General features: G+C 36.9%; 1 protein-coding gene across 1 annotated transcript in view; it reads left to right on the top strand.

The window, feature by feature from the left end:
• The first annotated feature begins 5,540 nt into the window (after window positions 1-5,540).
• LOC145668387 (serine protease snk-like) overlaps window positions 5,541-12,391 on the top strand; it is a 46,497-nt gene continuing 39,646 nt past the window's right edge. The window contains exon 1 of the mRNA XM_081736175.1: window positions 5,541-5,995. Coding sequence (XP_081592301.1) covers window positions 5,887-5,995 — 109 coding nt within the window. The 5' untranslated portion in view covers window positions 5,541-5,886. The remainder of the gene's footprint in view (window positions 5,996-12,391) is intronic.

Here is a 12,391-nt window from a genome sequence, read left to right as displayed (position 1 = left end):
TAACCACTACACCAAGATCATGGCATGGTGACCGTTTAGTTGTCGGCGTATTTGTTGTATTTGAGTTTTATGTTCCCACTTCGACAATTTTTACTCTTTTTTTGTAAGTTTAACAGCTGTTTCTGGCTTTCTCTTTCGGTGTCGTCCTTTATTTACACAATGCACTATTCGTATTCACAGCTTGTGCCCCTTTGCAATGTCTTATTCAGATTAAGCTTTTCTTTTTGCCCCTCAGTAAACATTTGATTGATTTAATTCTCATACTCTCCACGGATGGAGCGCAGAAATGCCAGACTCGAAAAATAGGTGTACATTTACTTTCCTGACAGATCATACCTAAAGGACGTACCTAGAACATGACAGATATATGTACCAAGTGACGACATAAAAACAAATGACTGTTAGAGTGCGAAACTGAACCAATTATATAAATGCTATATTTGTTGTACATAGTTGCAAATATCAATATCAAGACATAGGGGAAAATGTATATTTGTATTTCACATTACTATGAACCTCTACTATAAATCTACAATTTTAAGTTTCATACTGTATTACTTTTCTGTACATTTTTAATGTTGAAAAACGTATTTATCATTGTCATGACCATTATTACTTCTTTATTGTTGCAGACTATTTCGTAACTTGAAATTTTAACATATCATTCAATAAATTCAACAAAGCAAACATGCATACAAACTACCTACATTTGTGTTTTAAAAGTAAAGGAGATTTGTTTATTTGTTCGTTATTTAGTGATCTTCCCTTTTAGTTAGAGGTTAGATACAGTTTTCGAAAAAGAAAGTGGATTTTTAAAAACCCGAGTTCTATATTTCATTGCTATTGTTTTCTATTTTAAAATTAGAATGAAAAATAAGTATAATGATTTAGCACGGGGGAAAATCAGTGATCGAGCTTTCTTCTCTGTAAGGAGATCAGTAATCACATTAAAATACCACGGTATTTTATATTAACAAATAATAATAGTAATTATATATATATATATATATATATATATATATATATATATATTTATATATATGGGTGTGCCGCAAGAATTCAAGTTACATCTCTAGTGTGCCGCAAGTTGAAAAAGGTTGGGAAACGCTGCCGTAGTGCCTAATATAACATCTATTATAAAGCTAAATTTCCCTGTATTTTATCTCATTTTCGTGAAACCTTCCTTTTTCCCTCTTTAAAAAATCTTTCCCAAATCTCCCTGCACCGTGGGAAATTTACCTCAAACTGGCATCGATTGTGAGTGTGAGATTGGCGCCAATTAATGTACAGGTCCATTTCAATTGTAAAGGATTATTTTACAACCAATCACGCAGATTCGACTTTATTGTCCTTGTTTATGTATTTGATCTGTATCTTAGTCTGTACAAAATTTATTTGAAGCTATTTGGAAATTTTTCATCGTAACATTTTCTCTAATAAATATAAACATTTAAAATGCAAAATTCTTTTTCCAGTTTGTCGTCCCCTTCACCTGGTGCCTCCTGCGAACGCGTAGTTCGCAGGATTCAAGATCCGGCCCTGTCCGTTTCTAATGTCCCGCAGCAGACTTTCTATAGAGTTAATATACTACAGAGTAGAATTTATGCACCCAGACAGGGATGAATTCAGGGGGTAGCCCGGGGGGAATCTCCCCCCCCCGAAGAAAATTTATTCCCCCCCGAAGAAACTCCCAAAATTTCAGTCACAAAATGTAGAAATTACTTCACCCAATTATTTGCTTTTCTTTTCGTGCACGTGCAGACGAAATCCGATCTCTCAATATATGTACATATAAATGACGCAGACACATTTTATATAAATATTAAACATGTAACATCTAAGATAGAATACCAAATAGTCAATAAAACCTGTACTTCTTAACACTATGACCGAGTTTGGCAGAACATGAAATTGTCAACTGTTGAAGAAAGGTTTGTATTTTAGTAGGTACTATACTCTCGCCCTATATTATATATTAGTAGGTAGCACTAGCACAGATTGAGATAGGAAAGGAAAGATAGGGAAGATCTTTCGATCATTCCATATGATCTCTGATGTCAGCAGACTTCAGTTCTTGAAAATGTACAGTTCTTGTATTATTTGAAATAGAGCGCCTAAATCCCATTTCCCGCATCGGAAGTAACAGACGTAAATGTGATTTACGATTGTTAAAGTAAAGACACCTTTCTTTAACTAAAAATAAGTCTGTTAAAGGGTGAGATTCAGAGGGATCAGGGAGGAACAGTTATCCCTCCTGGGTTAGAGATTTATACAGAATTTATCAATATAATAGTAGTATATAAGTGAAAGATTGTTATTGAAGGTTACGAAGATCCTACTCACTGCCGTGCCATGGGGGATGGGCAAGCGGAGCGACGGCCCCGGGCGCCGAAGTAACGGGCGCAAAATTCGGGAGGGAAAGAGAAAAGAAGGAAAGAAAAAAAGAGAGGAATAAAACACATGTGCACATGTGGGCATATGCACATATATAAAATGAAAGGAAAAAAGTACTAAAAAGTGCTCAAAACCAAGGAAGAGCAGGCTTACTTTTTAAAATTTTCTCACCTTTTGCGGCTGGTCTGTCGACCTCACTCATATGTACGGGGGTCCCGTCGTATACTCTTGCCCCAAGCGTTGATTTTCCACAACACGGCACTAATCTACTGAAGGTTTCGTAAACTAAACTATTGATGTGTATGCAGTGAAGAAACCAAGGCTAATATGCTTGATGTAGAATCAGAAATGTGAGAAAAAATGATAACTTTTTGTTAAGATATTCCTATGTATGTTTGTTTTAGGACAAAAAATATTTGAGTTAATTTAAATCTTTTTAAAAACTTCTACATTAGTATTACCTGACCAGCGAACGAGTGCGGGCGGCCGGTTTTGGAACTAAAATGCAAGCAGCAGTGTTTCTAACCGGATTACTTGTAATCAATCAATCACAGTTCTTTTTGTCCTGGTCGTAATAAACCACTTCACGCACATACTCAAGTCAAGGGCAGATTCAGGGGGGCGATCGGGGCGATTGCCCCCAAGAATAGGATATTTTTTATTTTAAAAATAAAACCACGAATTTTCACCTTTGTATTATAAATATAAAATAAAACCTAAAATAGGTAGGCCTTACTTTTTTTTTTGTTTTACGTTGCAAAAGTCAAATAATAAGTAGCAAGAAATTACTTACATTGGCCTTCTTGCTCAAAAAAATGTCCACCTTCAAAATCGCAGGTGGCCATTTCTGTTATAGAAATTGCAGACAATAGCTACTTCTCCTTTTCTAAAGTTATTTTACTTTTTTGCAATAAACTCTCAACTTTATTTGACTTCGAACGACCACCCCCCAAACATTCAGCCTTTATGCGCCCTTGGCTCAAGTTAAGACAAACAGTTTCAAAAGTTATTGAAGTTATTTGCAGAACATCTTAAGTAACAAGCAAAAAACATCAACAACAAAAAATATAACTCTATATTAACTTGCGAACAAACTAACGGGAGCAGCGTTTTACAGGTTGCTCCTGTTTTATAATGACATCGAATAAAACGTAATCAATTTTATATAATCTTTTTAATACACGGTAGAAGCTCACTGAATTGTCAATTGTGCTGTGTTGTTCTTAAATTGGTAATTTCCATTCATATATCACTATTCACAATACATCTGCATTACTGCAGGAATGGTTCACTACAACCACATAACTTACGGCGTTCTTTATTAAGCAGAAAGAGATTAGGCTATGCATAACATATACTGCAACTTTTAAAAACCGTTGGATACACTGCAGAGTGCAACTCTCCGCTCCCCTCTCACCGCGCTTGCCAAAAAACTGATGTAAACAACAGCAGCGCCATCATCCCAAAACCGCATTGTTATCCTGGTCAGGTAATAACAAACAGTAACTACTGAATATACAAAATAATAACAAAAATAGCTACTTTAAATAGGAGTTAAAGTTTAGTCTAAAATATTTTGCCATTCTTTATTTAATGTTGTAGATAAAATTAAACGATTGCTTTTTTTTTAAAATTATAATCTCTCATTGAATATTTATCAACATTTAGTCTCAATATTAGGTAAGATGTGCATGTCAATGGAATTGTTAAATATGCTGCTTTCTTCCAAAAATACAGAAAAACAACACTCCCCCCCGAGGAGTTCACATTCCCCCCCGGGTGAAAATGTCTGAATTCAACACTGCACCCAGAAGCATGAAGTAAAGTGATGCTTATAACTTCACATCATATTTGATTCATAATCCTAGGCAGCTTCTATAAGAATCCAGAATGCTTTGTAGTGGACAAACACCGTGTCCGTGAGTTTTCTCGGGGTTCTGCTTCTCCCCAAGTCCCCACTTTCTTCAATACACAAGTTTTCATTCATTCTCATCATCATCATATCCTTTAGGTTACACGACATAACCGTAGGACGTAAAACTGAAATATTTCATTTATTTTTCTTAAGTATATAATATCCAGTTCTTTAGTCGCGTAGCATAACAGAAAACAGAATATTATGTAACAGAGGGTGATATTAAGAACTCCAATTGTATATTATATGTATGAATTATATCAATGAGAAAATGCAATTACATTAATTTACTAAGCTATTGTAATATTAATGATGTTTTGTGTTCATTTGTTTGGAGCTTAATCTTGTCTTTCAGCAGCGAGTCTAATGACACCTCTCTCATCCCTAAGGCGGGAACACTTACTACTTGACCCAGGGGATCACAAACAGAGGTGGCAGGCAACCTTTCTTTTTTATCCAGGTGTGTGTGTGTAAATCTTCACGATAATGAAATCAGATAAGATCGGAATGCAAATATTGTGGTAAAATCCTGGCAAACAACACCAAACTCGAGTCATGGCAAACAACACGCCACTATCTTAAACCTATTCACTAAGGAAAAAATAATAAAAATATGAAATTTAAGGGACTAAAGGAGCATATAGGACTTATATATGTATATACATACGATAACATTACGTAAATGCGCTCTATCAGTTGATTTCGTTTCCCATTAATTTTCTGACGACATCAGTGCATACAAGAGGGAAAAAAAGGAATATGTAATCACTATTAGAAGTGGGTCAGAAAGAATGCGGGACACGTGTCGTAGAAATTTGCTGTTTTGGAATTTACCGTTTTCCTTATCTTCGAAAAAAAAAAAAACAGAGAGGGAGAACAATTCTTTTAGAGAATTGGGAAACGATGTCCCCCTCACTTCCAACACTGTTCGTAACCAAATAATTGTGTCCTAGATGTTTAATAATAAAAAAGTAACCCACAAGTATTTCGCATTTTGTTTTCTTGTATCTGCTTGGTGGATTAATATTAATGAAAATCTTGCAGCTTCATCTGGGAGTGAGGTAATGGATGGTCTTTATTTCCTGTGTAATCGCAGAACAGGAAGAAAGGAAGGAAATCATGTGTTATGAGTAAGCTCAATGAATACACACTGTTCCCAAGCTACCGTTGCTGTTTTCAATTCTTACTTATTTTTCCTTGTCTTTCGAATACCCAATAGCAACCTGAAGAACATAAATTGAATTTTACAGTAGAAGTTAATGACCTAATTTGCATAAGTTTTTCTTTCTTATTATATTCTGTGTTGAGCTAAAGATCTACCTTGTGGATCGCTATAAATGACTGCTCAAGTTGAGGTCATCTAGAGGTTTAGTATATGCCTTTAGGCGTTTTAGCAAACATTCGCGTGTATGGTCTCATCAACTACGGGCGCCACCTGCTGCTATTTTCTGCATACGGAAACCCGAGGAGTTCCCCGCATGAGATAACCATGTATAAAAAACAACAATTGCGTTACTCCATAGTAAGACGTACTTCGAACTAGAGGACAGCAAACAATTTGCTGAGTTCTTTTGTTAATGTTGCAAATTAGGAACGTTAGTCAACAAAGGATGTTTTCTTGGAATATACTTTTTCTTTGTGTTTGCTGGAGTACATTACACCTGTCAAGGACACAACAATACATAGGTAAGTAATTTCTTCATTATTATTTTATACAATATGTAATGATTTCTTTTTTCCCCAAAATTTTCTTGTTGCAACAAGGCATACGTCCAGTCAGTCGATGCGTGTGGATCGGTTTGCAAACAGGCGTGCTCAACCGAATGTGAAATCCCTATTAAAAAAAAAAAAAAAAAAAAAAAGCGGGAATGAGAGGATTATTTAGATTCAGAATAAGCATGCGGTAGGTGGTAAGTTATTTTTTTATTGGTTGAAGTTTAGCGTCCTTTTCAGCACCGAGGCTAAATGAGACGTTATATATAGTTTAAGGTAGAATTTAAATTGAAACACGTTGGAATCTCAGAGCTCTCCCACCAGAAATCGAACTCAAAACGTCGTACACCGAAGGCTCATAAGCTAGTTATTAGACCAGATGGGAGAGTAAAATGGGACAATAGTGCGTAAATTACAGATAGTGACATTAAGTAGTTCAGTATTAAACTCAAGACGTTAAATCCTTTTTAATCCTTTAATTGTTCGAATGTCATCCATGAACGTTAAACCAGGGGCTCACACACGGGAGTCCACCGGTGCGGACTCCCCCCAAAACTTCGTAGATCGACATACATTTGTACAATTTCTTAATAAAACTATACTTGTTTAACATAACACTTGATATAGACTAAAGATTTGACACTCATCATCTGTACTAGTTTTTCCTGATAAGAATAATCTAATTTTATCATTTTTCGTCATAATATAGGTGTCAGTGCTTAAAAATTACTTATCTCTTTTTTTTTAAACTGTAAAATAACCCTTTCGATACTATATAAACATATTGGGCCTTCTGCAGATTGGTTATGATGAGTGATTAGTGTCATACTAAAGAATTGGACTAACATGTGTTTCCTGCAGTAGTCAGACCGTTAGTATACTCTAATCATATGTCAAAACAACTCTGCATAAGGTCTATTTGACTTTGCTCCAAACCTTGGACTCCTCCCAACAAAAACTTTTGGATGCGCGCCTGGTTACAACCTATATGAAACACTTTGACTAAAACAGTTCGACACCAAGTTTCAGTTTGCATCAATGTCCATAAATGCTTACCATCAACACTTAATAGAGAGTTTTACTATCTTATTGGAAGTAATGTTCACCGTAGTTCTGAGTTGTAGCACTACCACGTTCTAGCAACATGTTTAGGTGATTGTTGCCGTAGTTCTATCAACGAAAACTGGTCGTACAAACATCTTTACTGGATTAATCCATGATTAATCCATCATTTACTAGAGATTGCACCACATGCTATGAAGTAGGTTCATTTAATTGCATTTGGACAATCAAACGGGAATATTCGTCAGATCGATAAATATGTATGTTTAAGTAGTTTGTATGTATGTTTAAGTAGTTTGTATGTATGTTTAAGTATGGATGTAGATATGTATGTTTAAGTAGTTTGTCAATTGGAAGCAGGTTCGTCTGACCAGATGATCGTATCAAATAGGTTTTGTTCTTCAGAGATTTAGTCTTACATGATTTCAGGGGTAAAAGTGAATCGAAAAAGGTAGGGGGATGCATGACGTCACACCGTCCCCCTTGTCTATCTTTACCCATTGTAATTTTTTTTAGAAAGTGGGGTAACGGCAGATATATTTTATGGAAGTGAGAGGACGACGTCCCTGCGTTCCTCCACTTTTACCCCTGCATGATTTCACAGAATTGAAATTGCCTGCCTGGGTCGTCGTTCAACAATCCCTGTGAACAGCTTCAAACAAAGATTTTCAATAAGCATTGCAGTGGTTCTAGACAAGAATAGTTCCTTTGCTGTACAGTACATCGTGTGGAGTTTTTCGAACCATTACCAATGTCATAGAGGCTCTTATCTTATTTTCTTTTGTCTTGCATGTACTAGGACGTCAAGCTTTGAGTGAATTCGCCACTAAATTTCTTACAGTGTAAACTTATCTTTGATGCAACAAATGGTTAAACTTGTTGATGGGGAGTATTAAACACTTTTATCAACAAATGGTAAAACACTATGCTGTGTCGCGTGTGTACTCCATGGCATTTTCAGTTTTCCAGTACTGCTTCAAAATTCATTCCCTTTATTCTTCATTGAAATTCTCTGTCATCATATACAATACTTGTAATAAAATAAATAAAATTAACATCTGAAAGTGTAAGAATTACTGTACTGGTATATTTACTTGTGGGCCATAGTTAACTCATCATTCATACTTGAAACAAATCAACAAAATAAAGTGTACTAGTGAATTATTCGACAAGCCTACCTATTTTTGGGCCACCCGTAAGCCAGATATTTCTCAAAATCTAAGGTAAAGATGATGATGTAGCATATATTAAAAGCATAAATCCAAGCTTCGTTTCAGAAAATATATACAAATATTACTTAATATTACCTAATATGCAATAAATTGAACCTTTACCTTATCTATATCTGCGAGGTTCAATCAATAAGTAATGTACAGCAACTTTTTAAATCTGGTTATATTAATCTGGGACGTGAAAATTGAAAGAGAAGTATTTTGAAGTTCGCCGTGAAGTTGGTAGTCGTTCGATCAGGTGTAACTCTAGCGGTAGAAGCCTGAATTACTTTGCAAAAATGTTACATGTGAACAACAGTGATAGCTCGTGTGTGTGTGTGTGTGTGTGTGTGTTTTTTTTTTTCTGAAACGACAAAGTCCGAATGAACTTTACAGGAAAATGATATGGGCGTATGGAACAGTGATGGAATGAGCCTAAACGATTGCCTGAGTCACCCTGATATGGATCTCACTTCTTAAATTCAGTCTTACCTGAAGACGCAAACGAACTCGGTGACCCGCTAGCACTTGAAATATCATCTCTGGGGCTTTACTGCAGAATTTTATAGTTGATTAATGACTTTCGTCATTCGAACTCGAACATTCATGTGCTTGATTCTCGGTGTGACATTTCTTAATCAAGATATCATGTTTTCATAGATATAATTTCATATTTATTCATCTTGCCATTCGTGGTTTTTGAACATAGTCTATACAAAAAAAAAAAAAAAAAAGGTTTGGTCCCAACCAGTGGCGGTTCTAGCCCGGGGGACAGTTTTTTGAGTGACAAAATTTAAGCTGTTCTTTAAATATTTTTTAAAAGTTTATAATAAATTCATGATATACCCATCATAGTCTGTGTTCTGGTTGCCCTTCCCAGTTTTTACCTTTTACATCTGCCACTGTGCTCAACGATACCTTTTATATATTGTAAACGACAAGTTTTACAGGTTAAACATTGATGATCGTTCATAAGATAAACATGTAGCCCACCTTTTCTGTATTTTGAACTCTGATAAACCTTTTAGTTATTTTTCAATGTAATGCATGACACACCCACACAAGCAGCAAGAGAGAAAGAAAATTGTATTTAGCGAAAAGACAATGAGAGAAAAAATAATCGTGTTTCTTGGAATTCCATTAGTAATGTCACACATAGTCCTCATGTGAAAAATCATTTTTCGTCCCCGGGTAATACGGATTATTCTGGGTCGTGGGTCTATCCGAGTCACTCAGGATCATGAGTGTCCAGATCATGGATTTGAGTGTCTCTGGATCTTCCGGGTCAAGGACGTGACTCATTCCATCACTCGTGTGGGGAACACTGTACGGACTGCAGCAACATCTCCAGATAATCCTAATTATTTGATGAGGAGCGTGTGAACCTTGTAGATTTACCACGTGCTGGATCCCAAGTAGCAGTATCAAGCGAATAATGTGTCACGGGGAGTGAAGAGGCAATTCATATAAACTAGCGAATCCAATTTTGAACATTCTCGAATATGTTCAACATTTCAAACAGTACAGAATATGATGTGGTGAATGATAACCTGAAATTTCGTAAAGTGAGTGCGCGGTAGATGCCAAAGCACCTCATAGACACCCATAAGGAGTAATAACGAATGAATGCATGTGTGGACCATTGGACACGGTACACTGAAGATGGACATGTTTTTCTGGAAGGTATCATTACAAGTGATGAGTGCTAGGGATTCTAATACATACCTGAAACAAAGTAGGCGTCTGTGCAATTGGAAAACATACCGATTCCCCACAAAAGGAGAAATTCAAGATGACTTAATCTGAGAAATAAGAGCTAGTAACTGTATCCTAGGATATACAAGGAGTTCTATTGGGGATTTACTAACATGCGGAGTCACTGTGAATACTCCATCATTTTAAATAACACTGGAAAAGTTACGTAGTATGCTTCATGACAAACGCCGTAACATCAATGATGGGCGCTTGCCCATGTCACTGTTCTGCCCGTAAGAAACTCTAGAGGTTTGGATGAGAGGTGCTCGAGCAACGGCACACAGTCCTTATCTAGCAACTTCAGACTGTTACTTTTTGGCCCGATAAAGAAATTCTTGGCCGGCTAACGTTTCAATTCTGATGACAAAGTCAAATTTGTTGTGCGAAGATGTATATTCTCAAAGGTTAGACTTCTGTGAACAAGGTACTTTGAAACTTGCACTACAACAGCGAAACTTGTGCACAGTGTTTTGAGAGACTTGGCGACTATGTTGAAAAGGAATTTTAATGTGAGCACTTACTTTGTATGTATTCCTGGTGTTTTACATATTATACTTTTTTCTTCATAAATTGTTGTACGTTATCCGTCCTCATATATTTATATCTCTCTATATAAAATAAGTCCTGGTTGATTGGCTGACTGAGCAACAGTCAGGCCAAACTGCTTAAGCTAAAAACTTGATATTTCGACAGAGCATATGACTTGTGATGTAAATTCTCACTAAAAAATGATCTTCGGAAATTCGACGAGGAAAGAGGAAAGAGGGGTGGCAATTATTTATCTATTAAAATGCTACAGTACCAATTAAGAGCGTTTTTTTTTTACACAATGCTAGCATGCTAGCCCCTTACAAGGGTTACGCCCTTTTCTCGGGAAGAGAAGGAATATTAATATGGAAAGGAGGCAGCAGGGATGGTCTAAGTGATTTAATCATTTATATTAACTTTATTGATCATAAATTATATAGTATTAAAGTACCATAGCAGACTTTTATTGATATCAAACGCGGAGTAGTTACTCGGCTCGAGAATAGAGGTGTGGTTACTTCAAATGGGCGGGGCTTCTCCGAGGTCAGCCTAGACGAGTAGTGCTCAGTTCTCTTTTTATTGATACCAATGCGAGTAACTACTACAAAATTGGGAATAATAAGTAACTTCTCTGTTTTATTGATATCACCCATTATGGCCTTTAGCCATAATTATTAGGATGGGTGATGAGATGGAGATGAGGTGACCTGAACGCCACAACACAGTAAAGGGAAGGGTTAGTTAGACGAATGCATGTTATCTTCCGATCCTGGGGCTGCTCAGGATCATGATGAGAGACACAATGAGCCCTGTTAGAAGAGATGGATTACTGTGCATATGATGGGAAGATGCAGTGCGAATCTAAATGAATGGCAAAGGCAGCTGCGATGTCTTGATCTGGATGACTTGGTGGGAGTGAATAACGGTATAAAGTAAAAAGGAGGGAGAGTGGCGAACAGGATGTTCTGGAGCGTAGTCGATATCACTGTGTAGAATATCCAGGAAAAGGGGATGCTTCTGAGCCAGTCTATTGGTAATGTAGGAAAGTCGACGTTTTTCAATGTGGTAAAGGATGTGAGGAAAGGAGATGCGATCATACAGATCTTGTGTAGGGCTGGGTAGCTTGATACGATAGGCAATACGCAGGGCGTGTCGTTCTAGGATCTTGAGCTTGTTGTAAAAGGTTGAATGTGCAGCGACCCAAGCTGTAAACCCATAGGTGAGGACGGGTCGTAGGAACACCTTATATGTTGTGAGAATTGTATCTGCTTGTAGGCCCCAGGCTGTGCTAGTGAATCGGCGAAGAAGATTCAGTCTATTGTAGGCTTTAGTGAGCTAAGTGAGGACGCCATGTGAGGTGAGTATCGAATGTAACACCTAGGAAACTTAACGTGTTTGGTAGGTTTGATGGGAGTATCAAGAACAGTAAGGTTCAGGCGTGTTGGGTTTCTATGGACGCGGGACCATCTCTTAGGGTCAAGAAAAACTACTGCTTGAGTCTTCTCAGAATTTAGGCGTAATAGCCATTTCGAGCACCAACTAACAAAGATGTCGATGGCAGATTGGATTGGAGTGCTGTGTTCAATTGATGGATCGTTTTACCGAGAGCAAGAAAGGCTGTGTCGTCTACAAATTGGAAGAGATGTACATTTTGAGGAAGTGGAGGAAGATCGGCAACGAAGAGCAGATACAGAAGTGGTGATTATGCTGAGCCCTGTGGAACGCCGGAATGAATAAAGACGGTGTGATAAGGAGTTGTTTACAGATATGTATGCAATGCGACATGATAGAAAGTTGAAAATGAATCGGACGT

This window comes from Thermobia domestica, chromosome 13 (genome assembly GCF_964235325.1).
Source record: "Thermobia domestica chromosome 13, izTheDome1.hap1.1, whole genome shotgun sequence".
NCBI classification, from domain to species: Eukaryota; Metazoa; Arthropoda; class Insecta; order Zygentoma; family Lepismatidae; genus Thermobia; species Thermobia domestica.
This window is presented reverse-complemented; position numbering and strand designations above follow the sequence as displayed.